A 16246-nucleotide genomic window follows, 5' to 3' on the forward strand; every position below is an offset into this window, starting at 1 on the left:
CTAGTCTCCATACACTGTAATTAGCAAAACATAAGCCTTTCTTCGTAAGAGCACCCCTTTGTTCCATTCACTAATCTTGTTGCCCTTCTCTGTACTCGTTCCAGCATCTCTACATCCTTCTTGAAATGAGGCCTCCAGACCTGTATACAGTACTCTAAGTGCGGTCTGACCATTGCCTTATACAAGGGAATAATCACCTCCTTATCCCTGCTAGAAAAATTCCTATATATCATCGACAATACACCATGAGCTACTCTTGCAGCCTGTCTGCACTGCTCAGAAAACTTCATATCTGCCTGCACAACCACCCCCAGGTCCCTTTCATTCTCTACCACTGTCAGTGTAGTACCACAGAGTTGATACGTTGCTCTGGGTAGTACTTTACATTTGTCAATGTTAAACTTCATTTACCACCTCTCAGCCCATCTGCTCAACCTTTCCAGATCCTGTTGCAGTAGCATAGTGTCAGTAGTGTTCTTGACAACCCTGCCAACCTTCGTATCATCTGCAAACTTGGACATTAAGCTTGATATACCATCACCAATATCATTTATAAATACAGAAAACAATAATGGACCCAACACTGAACCCTGAGGGACTCCACTAATAACATTAGTCCACGATGAGCAGTGTCCATTGACCACTCTCTGTCTTCTCTCCCTCAACCATCCCTTTATCCATAGCAGCAATTTGCCTCCAATGCCACATTGCTCCAATTTGTGCAGCAGTCTTCCATGTGCAACAGTATCAAAAGCCTTTCTAAGATCCAAGTATATAATATTAAAGTTATTCCCTGCATCCAGTTCTTTTGTGACTGCATCATAGTATCCAATCAAATTGGTCAGGCAAGACTTCCCCTTAACAAAACCTTCCTAAAATGAAGCCTCCAGACCTGTACACAGTACTCAAAGTGCGGAATGACCATTGCCTTGTACAAAGGATAATCACCTCCCTGTCCATGCTAGCAAAATTCCTATATATCATTGACAAGACTCCATGACCTGCCCTGGCAGGTCATGGAGTCTTGCACTGCTCAGCAAACATCACATTTGACTGCTTATTTACCCCAGGTCTTTTTCACTTTCCACTTCCCTGAGTGTAGTACCACACAGTTGGTACATTTCTCTTGAGTTATTGCTACCCATATGCAGTACTTTGCATTTGTAAATTTTAAACTTCAGTTGTCACTTCTCAGCCCATTTGCACAACTTGTCTAGATCCAGTTGGAGTAGCATACTGCCTTTACTGTCGTTACAACCCTGCCAACCTTTGTATCATCTGCAAACTTGGATATTAAACCTGATATACCTTCATCAATATCACTGATGAATACACAAAACAACAATGGGCCCAGCACCAAACCCTGGGGAACTCCACTAATAACATTTGTCCATGAAGAGCAGTGTCCATTGATTACCACTCTCTGCTGTCTCCCACTGAACAATCCCTTTATCCATTGTAGCAACTTATCCTTAATGCCATACCTCTCCAATTTGTACAGCAATCTTTCATGTGCAACAGTATCAAAAGCTTTCCTAAAATCCTAGATATTACATCAAAATTATTTTGATATAATATTCAGTTTCTTTGTGACCACATCATAGTATCCAATCAAATTGGTCAGACAAGACCTCCCTTTAACAAACCCATGCTGTCTTAACTATTACTTGTCTGGATGATTCTGCAATGCTGCTTTAACCAATGACTCCATTATTTTCCCTGGAACACAAGTTAAACTAACAGGTCTATAGTTACTTTTGTCACCTTTTGAACCCCTTTGTGAATTGGTGATACATTTGCATACCTCCAGTCCATGGTGACCTCCCCTGAGTCCAAGGAAGCTCTTATAATTATGACTAAGGGTTTGCTTACTTCCTTTGCTGCCTCCTTTAATATCACTGCTTCTCACTGCTACCATCTTTTATGATCACACTTTTTGAACTTTTATCAGTTTTGATAGTTTTGTCCAGCCAAAATACAAATCTGCCGATCAGATGAACACTTATGAAACTTTTTTTTACGAAAAGTACATGATATTTGGATAAATTCAGTAATAAAATCTGGAGTAGGTGGAAGGTACGATAATAGTATATCAGCAGAATTCATAGAAAGATTTGCTTTTCGTTAGAACATCACACTGAAAGATGAATCAAATTTTTCATCAATGTTGAGATGTTTGTAAAACAAATGCTCACCTTCATGAACAGCCCTAAAATTCTAATACACATTCACTCCTTATATGAATCATATATAGAAGCAATGGTCCATACTAATACTTTTTTTTTTTTCCACCTTAGTTCCTTTTTATTTCTATTCTGCAACAAAAAAAAAAAAAAAAAAAATGAAAATGAGACCATTTTTAAACTGAATGAACACATTTTTCAAGGAAAGCTTTAAAAATTACTAAACATCATATGCAATAGACAACTGCAGTTTAAGATTTATTAAATGGGAAACACAGAAGCCAACATGGTAAAGAATGAACTGTATAAAATTAAGAAGACGTGTCTTTTTTTTTTTTTGTTTTTTTTTTGTTTAATGTATTAAAAAAAGCATAAAAACAATTATTTCGTTTAGAATTTCTATACATATACACATATGGAATGAAAGTTTAAATTTACAATACAGATATCTATATATTTTTCTTCCATTTTTCAAACTGATAATGATAAAGCACTTAAAATTGTAAGCCAAATGATTTTAAACTACATTTGATATTAACTAATATATAGTGCATTTCTGCTAATATGTGTGCCTTCATTTGACAAACCTAAAATAAAAATCAGTCATCTACCAGAATTACAGCTGGAACAAACTTCTGAAATCTGTTTTAGTTGTATTATGCTCAAAATCTTCTTACCAAAATTTTACAAAAAAAATCTAAATAAAGACACATATCCTATATATCCATTTCAACCTTCACAATCTGATGATTTGAGGATCTGGAAAAGAAATATAGTGAAGAATCAATGTCACCTTCTGATGGCAAATTTCATTCAGTCTTAGGTTTCTTTAACCATTGGGTTAGGAATGTATCTGTAACTTTTCTCTTTGATGACCTATCAAAAAATATACAAAATTATGATATAATCTCTCAAGACATTAAATAACCAGCCTTCATAAATCCTGGGATAGACAATTAATCATATACATGAAAATACATTAATGCAAGTGTTTTCCTAATGAGAAAGCACACTCAAAAACAAAATTAAATTATCAAAACTGTGAAACGAATTAACCACTTTATGAAAAACTGAGTGGCAAAGGAATATGATATGGAGGAGGAACCCCCTTATGCAGCTTCCTAGCAAAGTTGATATGGATTTCTTATTTTATTTATTTATTTTTTTGTACTATTTTGTCATTGTTTTTCAAAACAGAACATATTTTGTTCTGTTTCTAGGATCTGAGGGCTACATATATAAAGGGCTCTTAAGATAAGGAGCTTGATTATCCATGCTTTTAATCTGATGGGACAATTTTAGTTTAGGAGCATTCCTATGTCAATGGGCTTCAATACACTGTTATGAGAGCTCAGTCTTTATGGATACATCCAAGAATGCAAGTGTCCTTTTTCCAAGATAAATCAGATCTTGTTTCTGCTATTTAGATAATTATAGAATTCTCAGTTTCTCTTCTTGGGGCTGTTACAAGGATTTTATCTGCAAATCAAAGCCACAGCTTGGGGTGTGTGTTGATAAGCTTCCGAAGTCTATGTGTGTAACTCTGAGATGCACATCTCTGCTAGTATGGGAGAAAGGTGATTTCTCATAGTGAAGTCCTGGTGTTGTTTATTATATTCAGGGCATCCTCTTTTGATAGAGATGCAGGTGATCTGTATTGATATGCAAATCTACTTTATTACCTATGTGCAAGCTTTGGCTTCTTCCAGAGGAGCATTAGTAAACATTCAGGATGTGTCAAACTGGCTAGTATGTCAGTCACTACTGCTGAATGAGATTTGTTTTAGGTTCTATAGTAGTTCTCTTGAGTATTTTTAGGAAATCTTTTCTATGCAACTTGTTTGTTGGGACCTAAACAAGGCCATTTGGCAAGATTTTTCTCTGGATGTCACTTGTTGACAAATTCAAATTATTTTAAAGATACTCGACCTTGCTGCTCATATCTGTATGTAGAGCTGTCTATAGAGGTGTGCATTTACAAATTTGCATATTGCACAAATTGAAAAACTCACAGTGGGGAACTCTACTCCCTGTGCCTGAGATTATATAACTACAGCCTCACCTGAAGAGGATTTTATAAAGTCCTCTAGTTGTCAATAGGAATCAAATCTAAACCTCTCCAAAAATGATAGACAGAAATGTACCATGCTAACTAAGCTGCCATAGAGGATGCTTGCTGCGGGTAATAGAGAGACTTTTTTGCAATCTCTGAAGTTCTAAAACACAGAACTTCAGAAAGGGGATTTCTCATAGTGAAGTCCTGGTGTGAAGCCAAGGACTGTTGTCTTTCTTAGACAATATATAAGCAAAAATATATTAAAATCAACAATGAATGGTTGCAGAACAGATGTGCAGAGCCAGAGAGTAATTGATTATTGAAACAGACAAAAGTTTGTTCCAATAACCTTTTTTGGGCAAATGATATGAGTGGGTGTAGTGTTTTTTGTATGTGTGTGCATGCTCGTGTGCAGATGGTTTTGTATATGCCTGCTTTCTCGCCTCAGCTGCCACTTGATGAAGTTTCCAGATTACTTGAGCAGAAAAAGACAGCATGGAAGCATTACAAGGCAATAAAAAGTACTGAGGCCCATAACAGCTACAAATTGATCTATAATAGTTCCACAGAAAAGGTTAGGCTAGCAAAGGCAGATTACAAGAAAATAGCTGGCAAAGAGTGGGGATAAGGAATTCTTCACATATATAAATGCAAAGAAGAAGACAAACCAGATTGGACCCTTATTGTAACGGATGTGGGATAGTATTAGATACCCCAGCTGATGTTGCAGATGAATTCAACAGTTACTTTGTTTCGATATTTACAGAAGAAAAACCCTATGTCAATGAGAAATTATGGGAGTGAAGTTGAAAAATATGTAATTAATGATATTGAAATTTCATATGATTATTTAATGAAAAAACTTTTGAGCCTACAGGCAAGTATGGCTCCAGGAATTGATGGCATATACCCTACACTTTTAAGGGAGGCAGCAAGTGAGTGCATTGAACCATTAAGGCTAATTATGAGAGCATCGCTGGACTCAGGAGAAATTCCGTTGGATTGGAAATGTGCCAATGTATCGCCAATACACAAAGGTTCTAAGAGTATAGTGGGAAATTACCGACCAGTCAGTCTAACTTCAGTAGTAGGGAAAATCATGGAGGCAATGATCAAGAGTGGAATTCAGGATCATTTAGAGAGAAATGGAATTCTGAAGGATACTCAGCATGGTTTGTAAAGGGAAAATTAAGTTTAACAAATCTGGTTAGCTATTTGTACAGGGTCACTCATGAGCTGGATTTAAGGAATAATTTTGAAATTGTTTATTTAGATTTCAGCAAAGCATTTGAGTCAGTCCCATATAAGTGGTTACTTTATAAGTTGGAACAAGTTGGTATCACAGGGAAAAATCCTTAGATGGATAGCAGGATGGTTTCGGGGCAGGAGGCAGATGGTTGTGATAAATGGTTATTCCTCGGATTGGGTTAATGTAAGAAGTGGGGTTCCCCGAGGATCAGTATTGGGACCACTGTTGTTTTTGATTTTCTTAAATGACATCGATGAAGGGATAGAGGGCACGATGTCTAAATATGTAGATAATGTAAAGATCGGTAGAGTAGTTGTTAATGATCACTGCCAAACAGACTTCTTCAGAGTAACCTAGATAGACTGGGATGGTCAGAAACGTGGGAGCTTACTTTAATTCAGCAAAAAGCAAGGTCTCTCAAGGAACAGCAACTCCAAAATCCTTTTATAGACTTGGAGTTGAACTAAAGTCAGTAGTGGAAGAAAGGGACTTGGAAGTTACGATACGGTCAGACATGAACTTCTCCGAGCATCACAGACGGGCTTCAAGGAAAGCCCATGGTGTCCAATCGATGATTTATCGAACGTTTTCTAGTAGAGATAAGGACGACATAATCCCATTATATAAGACTATTATTAGGCCAAATTTGGAATACTGTGTTCAGGTATGGAGGCCACACCTAAAAAAGAAATTGAGCTTCTTGAAAGGGTCCAGATATCAGTAACTCACCTGGTGAGATTGGCAAAAGTGTTCATATGAGGAAAGACTTCGAATATGTGGGTTGTACAGCTTGGAAACCAGCCACCTTAGAGGAGACTTGGTGTTTAAGGCTCTGAGAGACAAAAGTAAAATGAATTAGGATAAATTTTCACGGTTATAAATGATTCTAGAACTAGGGACCATAAATTCAAGTTACAGATGGAAATGTTTAGATTGGATTGCAGGAAGTTTTATTTTAGCCAGCAAATTATAAATTACTGGAATAAATTATCTACATGAGTAGTTGAGGCTGACAGTTCAGGGGAAATTCAAAGGTCAGCTGGATAGTTATTTATGGAAGGAGAGAAATGCATAGTATTAGCATTAGTTGAGGTATACGATGCAAGAAAGTAAGCTTATGCAGCATCAGCCAAAAAAAATAAAAAATAAAAACCTCCCATTTGACCAATCCATTCACTCCAAATGCCTGTATAGCTTATCAACTTCCACAACAAGAGATGGAAGTCTGTTCCAACAATCAACTACCCGTTGGCTAAAGGCAAATTTCTGCACATCTATTCTACAACTATCTTTCCTCGTTTTGAATTTATGCCTCCTGAGGTTCATAATCTGTGCAAGAGGAAGAATCCCATCAGCACTGAGCTTGCTCAAAACATTCAAGGCCTTATACACATTAATCAGATCACTTCGCAGGTGCCTAGTCTCCAGAAGCTGCAATTTGCAGAACTTAAGCCTTTCTTGGTAAGAGCACCCCTTCGTTCCCCTCACCAATCTTGCCCTTCTTTGTACTCGTTCTAGCAACTCTACATCCTTCCTAAAATGAGGCCTCCAGACCTGTACGCAGTACTCAAGGCGTGGCCTGACCATTGCCTTATACAGAGGGATAATCACCTCCCTTTCCCTGCTAGCAAAATTCCTATGTATCATTGACAAAACCCCATGACCTGCCCTGGCAGCCTGTCTGCATTGCTCAGAAAACTTCATATCTGCCTGCACAATTACTCCCAGGTCTTTTTCATTTTCTACCACCTTAAGTGTAGTACCACACAGTTGGTACGTTTCTCTGGGGTCTTCTACCCATATGCAGTACTTTGCATTTGTCAAGGTTAAACTTCAGTTGCCACTTCTTAGCCCATCTGCCCAAATTATCTAGATCCTGTCGCAGTAGCACACTGCCATTACTGTCATTAACAACCCTGCCAACCTTTGTATCATCTGCAAACTTCGACACTAAGCCTGATATACCTTCATCAATATCACTGATACAGTAGACCCAACACCGAACCCTGTGGGACTCCACTAATAACATTAGTCCAAGAAGAGCAGCACCCATTGATTACCACCCTCTGTCTTCTCGCACTTAACCATCCTTTTATCCATTGTAGCAACTTACCCTTAATACCATTCTGCTCCAATTTGTACAATAGTCTTCCATGCGCAACAGTGTTAAAAGCTTTCCTGAAATCCAAATATATGATATCAAAATTATTTTTTGCATCCAGTTCCTTTGTAACCACATCATAATATCCTATCAAATTTGTCAGACAAGACTTTCCCTTAACAAACCCATGCTGTGTCTGAATTATTGCTGCAGTCTTGTCTAGATGATCCTGCAATGCATGTTATTCAGTAACATCGTTGACTCTGAGTAGGATAGATGTTATTGCTTATATTGCTTCATCTGCATAGTTCTTTATGCATATATATGTATATAAGTTAACATATTTTATATAATTATAGGTTCTAAGGAATTGAAAAGTGGAATAAAAATAAAACACGTTACTTTAACTATCATTAACAAGCTCAACGTGATAGAACTTGAAAATGGTGTTCCTGGAAAAAAAAATTACTGAAGAATTTGGTATTGGCCAACAGGCTGTGTTAGATATTAAAAAACAAAAATAATCTATAGACATTTGCTTTAAAATTCAATGTGGAAAGTGATAAAAGCACCATATCAAATAGACATACATTAAAAAACCAAAAGAAGTGTTGCTGGAAGAAACTGTATTTAAGTAGTATTCACAGCAATGATCAAGTGGCATTGGAGTGCAACACCAGTGCCACCTGATAAATGTATAAAAAGACAATACATTTATCCATCTATAAATGGATAAATGTATTGTTTTTTAAAGTTTTTAAATAAAGGCTCTATGATATTTTTTTATTTATTTTCATCAGCATTACTTATATTTTATTTATTAAATTTTCCATTTATTTGTGTTCTGATTTTGTTCTTTTAAGGCTATCTTTTGCTTCACTAATACAGATTATCGCTTAATTTGGATGGCTTCCCCCCCCCGCAATTAATCCAAATTAGGCGATGGTTTACTAAATTATTTTTTTGTATTCAGTTCCTTTGTTACTGTTTGTTTTGTTTTGGTTTTTTTTTAGGAGCATTAGCAACTAAGGCCATATTGCTCCAGGATATGCGATGGTCATTCCCTGACCTTTCCGCATCCTCCGTATTTAGTGGTGACGGGCTCGAACCCCGGTCTAATCAAGAAGCGTGTGCTACGCACTGCTGCTCCTTCCCACCTGGCTACGGAGGTGCCCTTTGTTACTGTATTATAGTATCCAATCAGATTGGTCATACAAGACTGCCCTATAACACATCCAGGCTGTGAGGGTAGTATAATTGCATTGCTGTCTAGCTGGTTCTGTAACCAGTGACTCCATTTTTTTTTAAACTGGAACAGATGTAAAGCTAACAGGTCTGTAAATACTCATGGCACCTTTTGATCCCAATTTGTGAATTGGGGAGATATGTGCTCATCTCCAGTCCATAGGGACCTTACCCGAATATAACGATGCTCTAATAATTATGGCTAATGGTTTGCTTACCTCCTTTGCTGCCTTCTTTAATATAATTGGATAGATCCCATCCACCCAAGATGCCTTTTTATGTTTAGCTTTGACAATTTCTCTTCTACTTTTCCTTCAGTTATAACAAAATCATTTATCCCCTCATTACAGTTTGATAAACTTCTGGTATCTTCTTCCTTAAAACATTCCTCATATGTGAATGTAGATGCAAAATACCTATTCAGTTTGTCAGCAACCTGAGCTGGGTTGTCAACAGTTAAACCACTGATATCAAGTGGCCTAATGTGAATCAATCCCCTTTCTTCCATTGTTAATATAGGCACAGAAGTCTTTGCTGCTGTTCTTTTCCAGAGACTTCTCACAATATCTGTCTCAAGCTTGCTTAACCTCCTTTGTGACTTGATACATGCTAGTTTATATCTACCATAGGCTTCTGTGTTGCCTGATAATTTATATGCATCCATACATTTTTCTTCTCTGCCACGAGTCTCATTAGTTCATTTGACATCCATTTAGGACTAAACCTTGAACAGCATTTCTTAGTAGGTATGAAATGCCCTAGTAGCTTCCAAAATGAATTGCTTGAATGCTTCCCATTTATAATTTGCTGTCATCTAGAAGTTGCTGTTGGTAACATCATCAGTTGGACTCATTGTAGAGAATTTAAAAACTGTCTAAGATACTGTAATTGCCCTTATGAAATCCCTTTATCCTTGAGAGTAGTTGTCTTTAATAAATTCCACATGAGTACACTGCAATGACTATCGCCCAGTGGGTTTTTACGTGCAAATTCTTAATGCATGAAGAACTGCTGCTGGTAACAAGATGTTGATGGGATAGTTCCACTTGCTAAGATTAAGAACCTGAGGGGGGCATACATTCAAATTGAGGAAAGACAGTTGCAGAACAGATGTGCAGAAAGGCTAAACTAGACATTTGGAGTGACTGGATGGGTGAAATGGGAAGGGCTTTTTTTTTTTTTTTTTTTTGGCTGATGCTCTATAAGCTTGCTTTCTTGCATCATATGCCTCAACTAATACTAATGCTAAAAAGCACTGATTTCTCTTGTTGCCTCTAACATGCTGCTGCTGTAGAAAACAGTCATCAAATAAATCCACAAAATTCTTGCTAGTGTGTGAGTAACCAACACTCACACCCACAAATTCCAATCAAAATCTGGAAAGTTAAAATCCTGCATTATAAGACATTCGGAACCACTCTATTTCTCTATATACTTGTTTGGTACACTCATCATGGTCATTAGGTCTATAGCACACTCCTAATCTCATTTTCATTTTCCCAATGCACATGTAACACCAAACTGACTGAAAATTCCATTGGCCACTCATGTCAACTGGATGCACTGCTTTAGATTTTATGTGCTTCTGAACTAAGAGCCTAACCCCTCCTGTCCAGCCTTTCCTCTCTGTATACATTGTATTCCTCACATTCAAATTCAGCATTGCTGGATGTCCGAAGGTTGAGGTATTAGAAATCAAAATCCACAGACCTTCCAGACTGTTACCAACACGTGGTGTCTTCAATCTGGATGGGCACGTGACAAAACAAAGAACCACCCACTGGAACAGTTGTGACAATGAAATCTGGAAGGATAGGCCATAACTGAGGAACAGTTCAGATCTAGTGTTTGTTACAAAGTGAAGAATAAGAAATTCAATGTCCTGGCACAATCCAAAAGATTCTTTTGAACAGGGTGTGAAACCTCTTAGTCACAGTGCTATTGCTACATGGCCTTTGATCCTCCTCCTTTAATGATCCTCCCAGTTGTGTGAACTGCTGGAGGAGGAAGCTCCCATTGCAACATGCTGCTGTGGGCAGGAACAGTTCAGAGTATGTGTGGTCATTTGATGTGGTCTGCCACAGAACTGATTATGGGTAAATTTGTCTATGAAGAGGCACTCCGGGAATTGAGTTGAACCATGGTTCCACCTGGGAGTGACTTAGAAGCTGAATGGCTTGATTGGTTGAGAGAGATGTGAAATTATCTTATAACATAAGCAGTGCGAATAAGTTATATTATTCTTAAATAACACGTGTGCCCTGCATAAAATGTTATTATCTATAACTTACCCTGTCTAGGTAAGGGATTGTTATCCAGTCATCTTAAAATGTATATATTTACATATTTACAAGACTTACTCAGATTTTACAGGCAAAACACAATCCAGAGTGTTGTTTCTGGAATTATTCACCACTGTAGACACTGCATGCCACTGAAGAGAACTGACAGGATGTAACAGCTTTAGAGCCTATGAATGAGGAGGAAAAAGGTTTTTATAGGAAATAACACTTTATAAGATATTGCAACCTATGGAATTTACTGCATACATATAAATTGAAAAAGACTTCCAAATATACAGATTTATATTATTATACAGGCAGTTCTCGCTTTACGAGTTCCCAGGTTTACGAGTTTTTTTCCCAAGTATCAACAAAATCGAAAATATGAACATTAATTGCAAAAAATGAATGTTAAACATTCATAAATACTGCATTCCAAACCACGTGCATAGCTATACAATACAGTCTACCCCGCTTTACGATATTAATCAGTTCCAGAGACACCATCTTATTGTTAAAATATCATAATGTGAACCCAATAACACATTGTTTTTTTGGTAATTCATTTCAAGATCCTGGAAGTTGAAATTTTCACTGTATAACTAAGCTATTTATCTCTCTAAAAACGCCTTTGTGATATTTTTCTAAAGCACATTTCTGGAGGCCACGACCATAAAACAATAAAAACAATTTGCACTTTCTGGTTTATTGGGCTTTTCTGTTACTGCAGGCAATTATAAATCGGTAGTAAACTCGATGTTATTGCATTTGCGAAAATACTGATAGCTGGAATTGTGTGGTTTTTTTACATTATTATGGTGAAATGTGTTTCCCCTTTACTGAAATTCTTCAATCGTATAAAAAACAAATACATTTTCAATTAAAAAATTATAATTTAATTATAAAAGATTTATAATTAAAAGAGATGATTATCTTGGAAACAAATGCCCCTTGAAACATTTCTGAAGAAAACGACTTCTTGTGCAACAAACCAACGAGTGCCGAGCCAATAATGAGTGATCAACGAGTGTGCATTTAGTCGATGACGATGAAGAATAAACATTCTTTAACATTTGTAAGTCATAAATAATTTCTCTATTATTGTAAAATCAAGCAAATTATAATTTGCTTGATTTTACAGGCCACATTTTCATTTCTTTTGATAAATCAATCATTGTTTAAACAAAATAATTAGCTAACTAATTTCATTGTTGAGAACATAACCCCTATTTTTAACCACATGTCTGTGGGAAATAAATTTCCGCTTTACGAGCACACGCTAGGAACGAATTAACCTGTAAAGTCGAGAACTACCTGTACTTTATTTCTCAGTGATAATTTGGAAAAAAAATTCACTTTTTCCGATGGTCTGCGAGTCTTTTTCATAAAGGCTGTGTGCTCTCCTATTAATATGAAGATATTACTTTTATCAGGCACATTAGCATATATGCACATAAGCACCTATCACATCCTGTCCCCCCTCTGTCTGTCTGTCGATCCACATGTAACAGAGAGACTTCCAGTGGACAAATTTTCATGAAATTTTATATTTGGTTCATATAAAATGATTTGTCAGGTTATCCCATATTGGACAATAGAAATTTGACTATCATCGTTTCTTTTTTCCATATAATTTGTATGGAAAAAGAAATTCATAGATTAAGTGTAATTTTAATGCTATACTGTTAGCTCCGTGCACACTTTGCAGATATTGTTATGTAACAGTCATGAACATGCTATCACTTGTTGACATATACATATATACAAAACAGAGAGAAAATAGACTTTAAAAGAAAATAACTATATTTACTTTTCACTTCAATTAATCACAGAAAAAAAAAACTTTTTTTTTAGAATGAATGCATCTGAAATGTAATGCAGTACGTGCATTAACTAACTTGTAATGACAGTATGTAATTGGATGTTTAGATCTTACTTAATAATAAATAGTTCAATCACTATCACATTTTCTGCAAAAGTTCTGTTGGTCCCCGAAAAGCTTTTAAGATCAATCACAGCCCCCACCACCGCAACCGCAGAAATTATTCAGATAAATGAAAGTATATTTCACATATTATTCTATAAAATGTCTGACTGAAGCCAAATTTTCAGCTTATGTTCTTGTGCCAGGTGTTCTTGTGTGGGAAAATTTCAGGTCTAGTCAGGATTCCGCTGTCATCATTCCCTCTTCCCCCACCTACTAAAACAGCATAAATGAAAATATGTTTTCACATTAATCAGCAAGAAAATGTAAAATGCTACCAAACTTGCAACTTATAATCTGTTGGCCCCTGGGATGGTTCTAAGTTCAATTTCCATTTCAGAACATTCCCTCAGTTTCCCCTTACAGAAATATTAATATAAATTTGGAACAGGAGATCTAATCCATATCAAAATTTCAATGCTTGCTAGAATATTTTAGGAATCTTTATAACAAATTTTCATGTTGATATGGGTTGACTTATTTTGTTATAAATTAGCATTAGTAGTGGCTTATGATGCAAGAAAGCAAGCTTGTATGGCATCAGCCAGAAAAAAAAAAAAATACACTTCCCATTTCACCTATCCATTTTGTCCAAAGCTCTGTCCAGTTATTCTTTAAATCTATTTAAGCTATCAACTTTCACAACGACCGATGGAAGTTTGTTTTAGCAATCAACCACTCGCTGGCTATAGACAAATTTCTGCACATTTGTTCTGCAACCCATCTTTCCTCAATTTGAATTTATGCCCACTCAAGTGCTTAATCTGAGTAAAAGGAAGAATCTCAGCAGCAATGAGCTTGCTCAAATTATTCTAAGCCTTACATATCTCAATCAGATCACTTTGCAAGTGCCTCATCTCCAGATGCTGCAATTTGCAGAATTTAAGCCTTTCTTGGTAAGAGCACTCTGTTTCCCATCACCAAACTCATTGCCCTTCTCTGTACTCATTCCAGCAGCTCTACATCTTTTTAAAATGAGGCCTCCAGACCTATATGCAGTACTCAAGGTATGGCCTGACCATTGTCTTATACAAAGGGATAATCACCTCCTTATCTCTGCTAGCAAAATTACTGTATATCATTGCCAAGACCCCATGAGCTGCTCTGGCAGCCTGTCTGCACTGCTCTTAAAACTGCATAATCTGGCTGCACAATTACCCCCAGGTCTTTTTCATTCTCCACTACCTTGAGTGTAGTACTGTATAGTTGGTACGTTACTCTGGAGTTACTGCTACCCATATGCTGTACTTTGCATTTGTCAATGTTAAACTTCAGTTGCCATCTCTCAGCTCATCTACCCAACTTTTCCAGTATTCTGTTGCAGCAGCGTACTGCCGTTACTGTCATTAATAACTCTGTTATACCTTCATTAATATTAATAAATATAGAAAACAACAATGGTCCCCAGGGGATTCCACTAATAACATCAGTCTATAATGAGCACTGTCCATTGATTACCACTCACTGTGTTCTCCCACTCAATAATCATTTTATCCATAGCAGCAATGTGCCCTTAATGCCATACTGCTCTAATTTGTACAGAGGCCTTTTATATGCAACAGTATCTCACGCTTTGCTGAAATCCAAGTATATGATAACAAATTATCATATACTTGGAATAATTATCACTAATAATTCATGATTTTCAAGAATTATTACTGATAATGTGCCTGAAATGTAATGCATTTCAATCATTAACTAACTTGTTTGTTTTGTATATATTCTCTTAATCTCACTTAATCATTAAAGTTTTTCATTAAGGTTTAATTTCATTTAATCATTAAGGTTCATCAGTAAATTACCAGATAAGAAGTAAAAAACCAAAACTAGTTTTAATCATTCCAAAACTGGCTCTGTGGATCTAATAGCGATACAGGCAAGCAAACAAAGTTTGTTGGATACTTTCTTCAGTAAAATGCAACTGTGAAGACAAAACATTGAGTGTTTCCCATTTGAAAGCTAACAGCAAATAAGAGCATATATCACTTGTGGTCGCTTCTAAAAAAGGTCCTTGCCACAACTATTGGCCATAGATGCCAATCCACCAAAAAATAAATAAAAAATTAAAAGAAAAAACAAAATATCCATGAGAGAAACCATCCCAAATATAGTAAGAAAAATGATACCAACATGAAAGTCATTCTTCTCTTTAAACAGAGTGGATATATAAAAAAAAAAAAACTATACATAATAGCAATATAGTAATAATGATATAGTGCAAGGAAACCAACCATAGACTTTTGCTAGAATGGCCAAAAAAAAAAAAAAAAAGCGAGTAGATAAGAAAAACAAATTATTTGCTTCCCTCACATAGTAACTATCTAGTTGACCTTTGAATTTATTCAAACTGTCAGCCTCAACTACATGCAAAAGCAACCTGTTCTAGCAATCAACAACTCACTGGCTGAAATAAAACTTCCTATAATCTAGTCTAAACCACTTCCCCTGAAATTTTAATTTATGCCCCCAAGTTCTGGTATTCTCTTTAACAGTGAAAAGTCCACCTTCAATCATTTTACTAACCCTTCTCAGAGCTTTATAAACCTCAATCAGGTCATCTCTGAGGTACCTGGCTGCCAAGTTCTGTAGCCCACATAACCAGTCTTTCCTCGTATGGTCTCCCCCTAAGAAAATCTCACCATGCAAGTTGCCCATCTTTGGACCCTTTAAAGAAGTGCAATCTTTTTTTTCAGATGAGGTCTCCATACTCGAACACAGTATTTCAAATGTGGTCTTACAATTGCCTTATACAGTGGGACTATGCCCTCCATATCTCTATAGGATAATGTTATAAATCATCAATAGGAACCTATGGGCTTTCCAGGCTGCCCACTTACACTGCTCAGAAAACTTCATATTTACCTGTATTATAACTCCCAGATCCCTTTCTTCCTCTACTCTTTTTAATTCAATCCCACCAAGTGTAAGACCATGCATTTTTCTGCATTAAAACAAAGCTGCCATTTTTTCTGACCATTCAGTCACCCTGAAGGAGCACTGCTTGGTACTGATCATTAACTACTTTACTAATCTTTATGTCATCTTCAAACTTTGACATCAAGCCTTTTTATCCCATCATCGATGTCCAAGATGTTTGGGGGATCTCACTTTACACCAATTTGAAGAATATTCATTAATCACAATCC

The 16246-nt window shown here is 36.4% G+C and overlaps 1 protein-coding gene across 1 annotated transcript in view; it reads right to left on the reverse strand.

Annotated features, from left to right (window-relative positions):
• Nucleotides 1–2912: 2912 nt before the first annotated feature.
• Nucleotides 2913–16246, reverse strand: part of LOC150089570 (abasic site processing protein HMCES) — a 67697-nt gene continuing 54363 nt past the window's right edge. The window contains exons 7-8 of the mRNA XM_090368671.1: nt 11195–11304; nt 2913–3059 (exon numbers count right to left, since the gene is read on the reverse strand). Coding sequence (XP_090224797.1) covers nt 2993–3059; nt 11195–11304 — 177 coding nt within the window. The 3' untranslated portion in view covers nt 2913–2992. The remainder of the gene's footprint in view (nt 3060–11194; nt 11305–16246) is intronic.

This window comes from Mastigoproctus giganteus, chromosome 2, assembly GCF_048544385.1.
Source record: "Mastigoproctus giganteus isolate SK-2022 chromosome 2, ASM4854438v1, whole genome shotgun sequence".
In the NCBI taxonomy this organism is placed as follows: Eukaryota; Metazoa; Arthropoda; class Arachnida; order Uropygi; family Thelyphonidae; genus Mastigoproctus; species Mastigoproctus giganteus.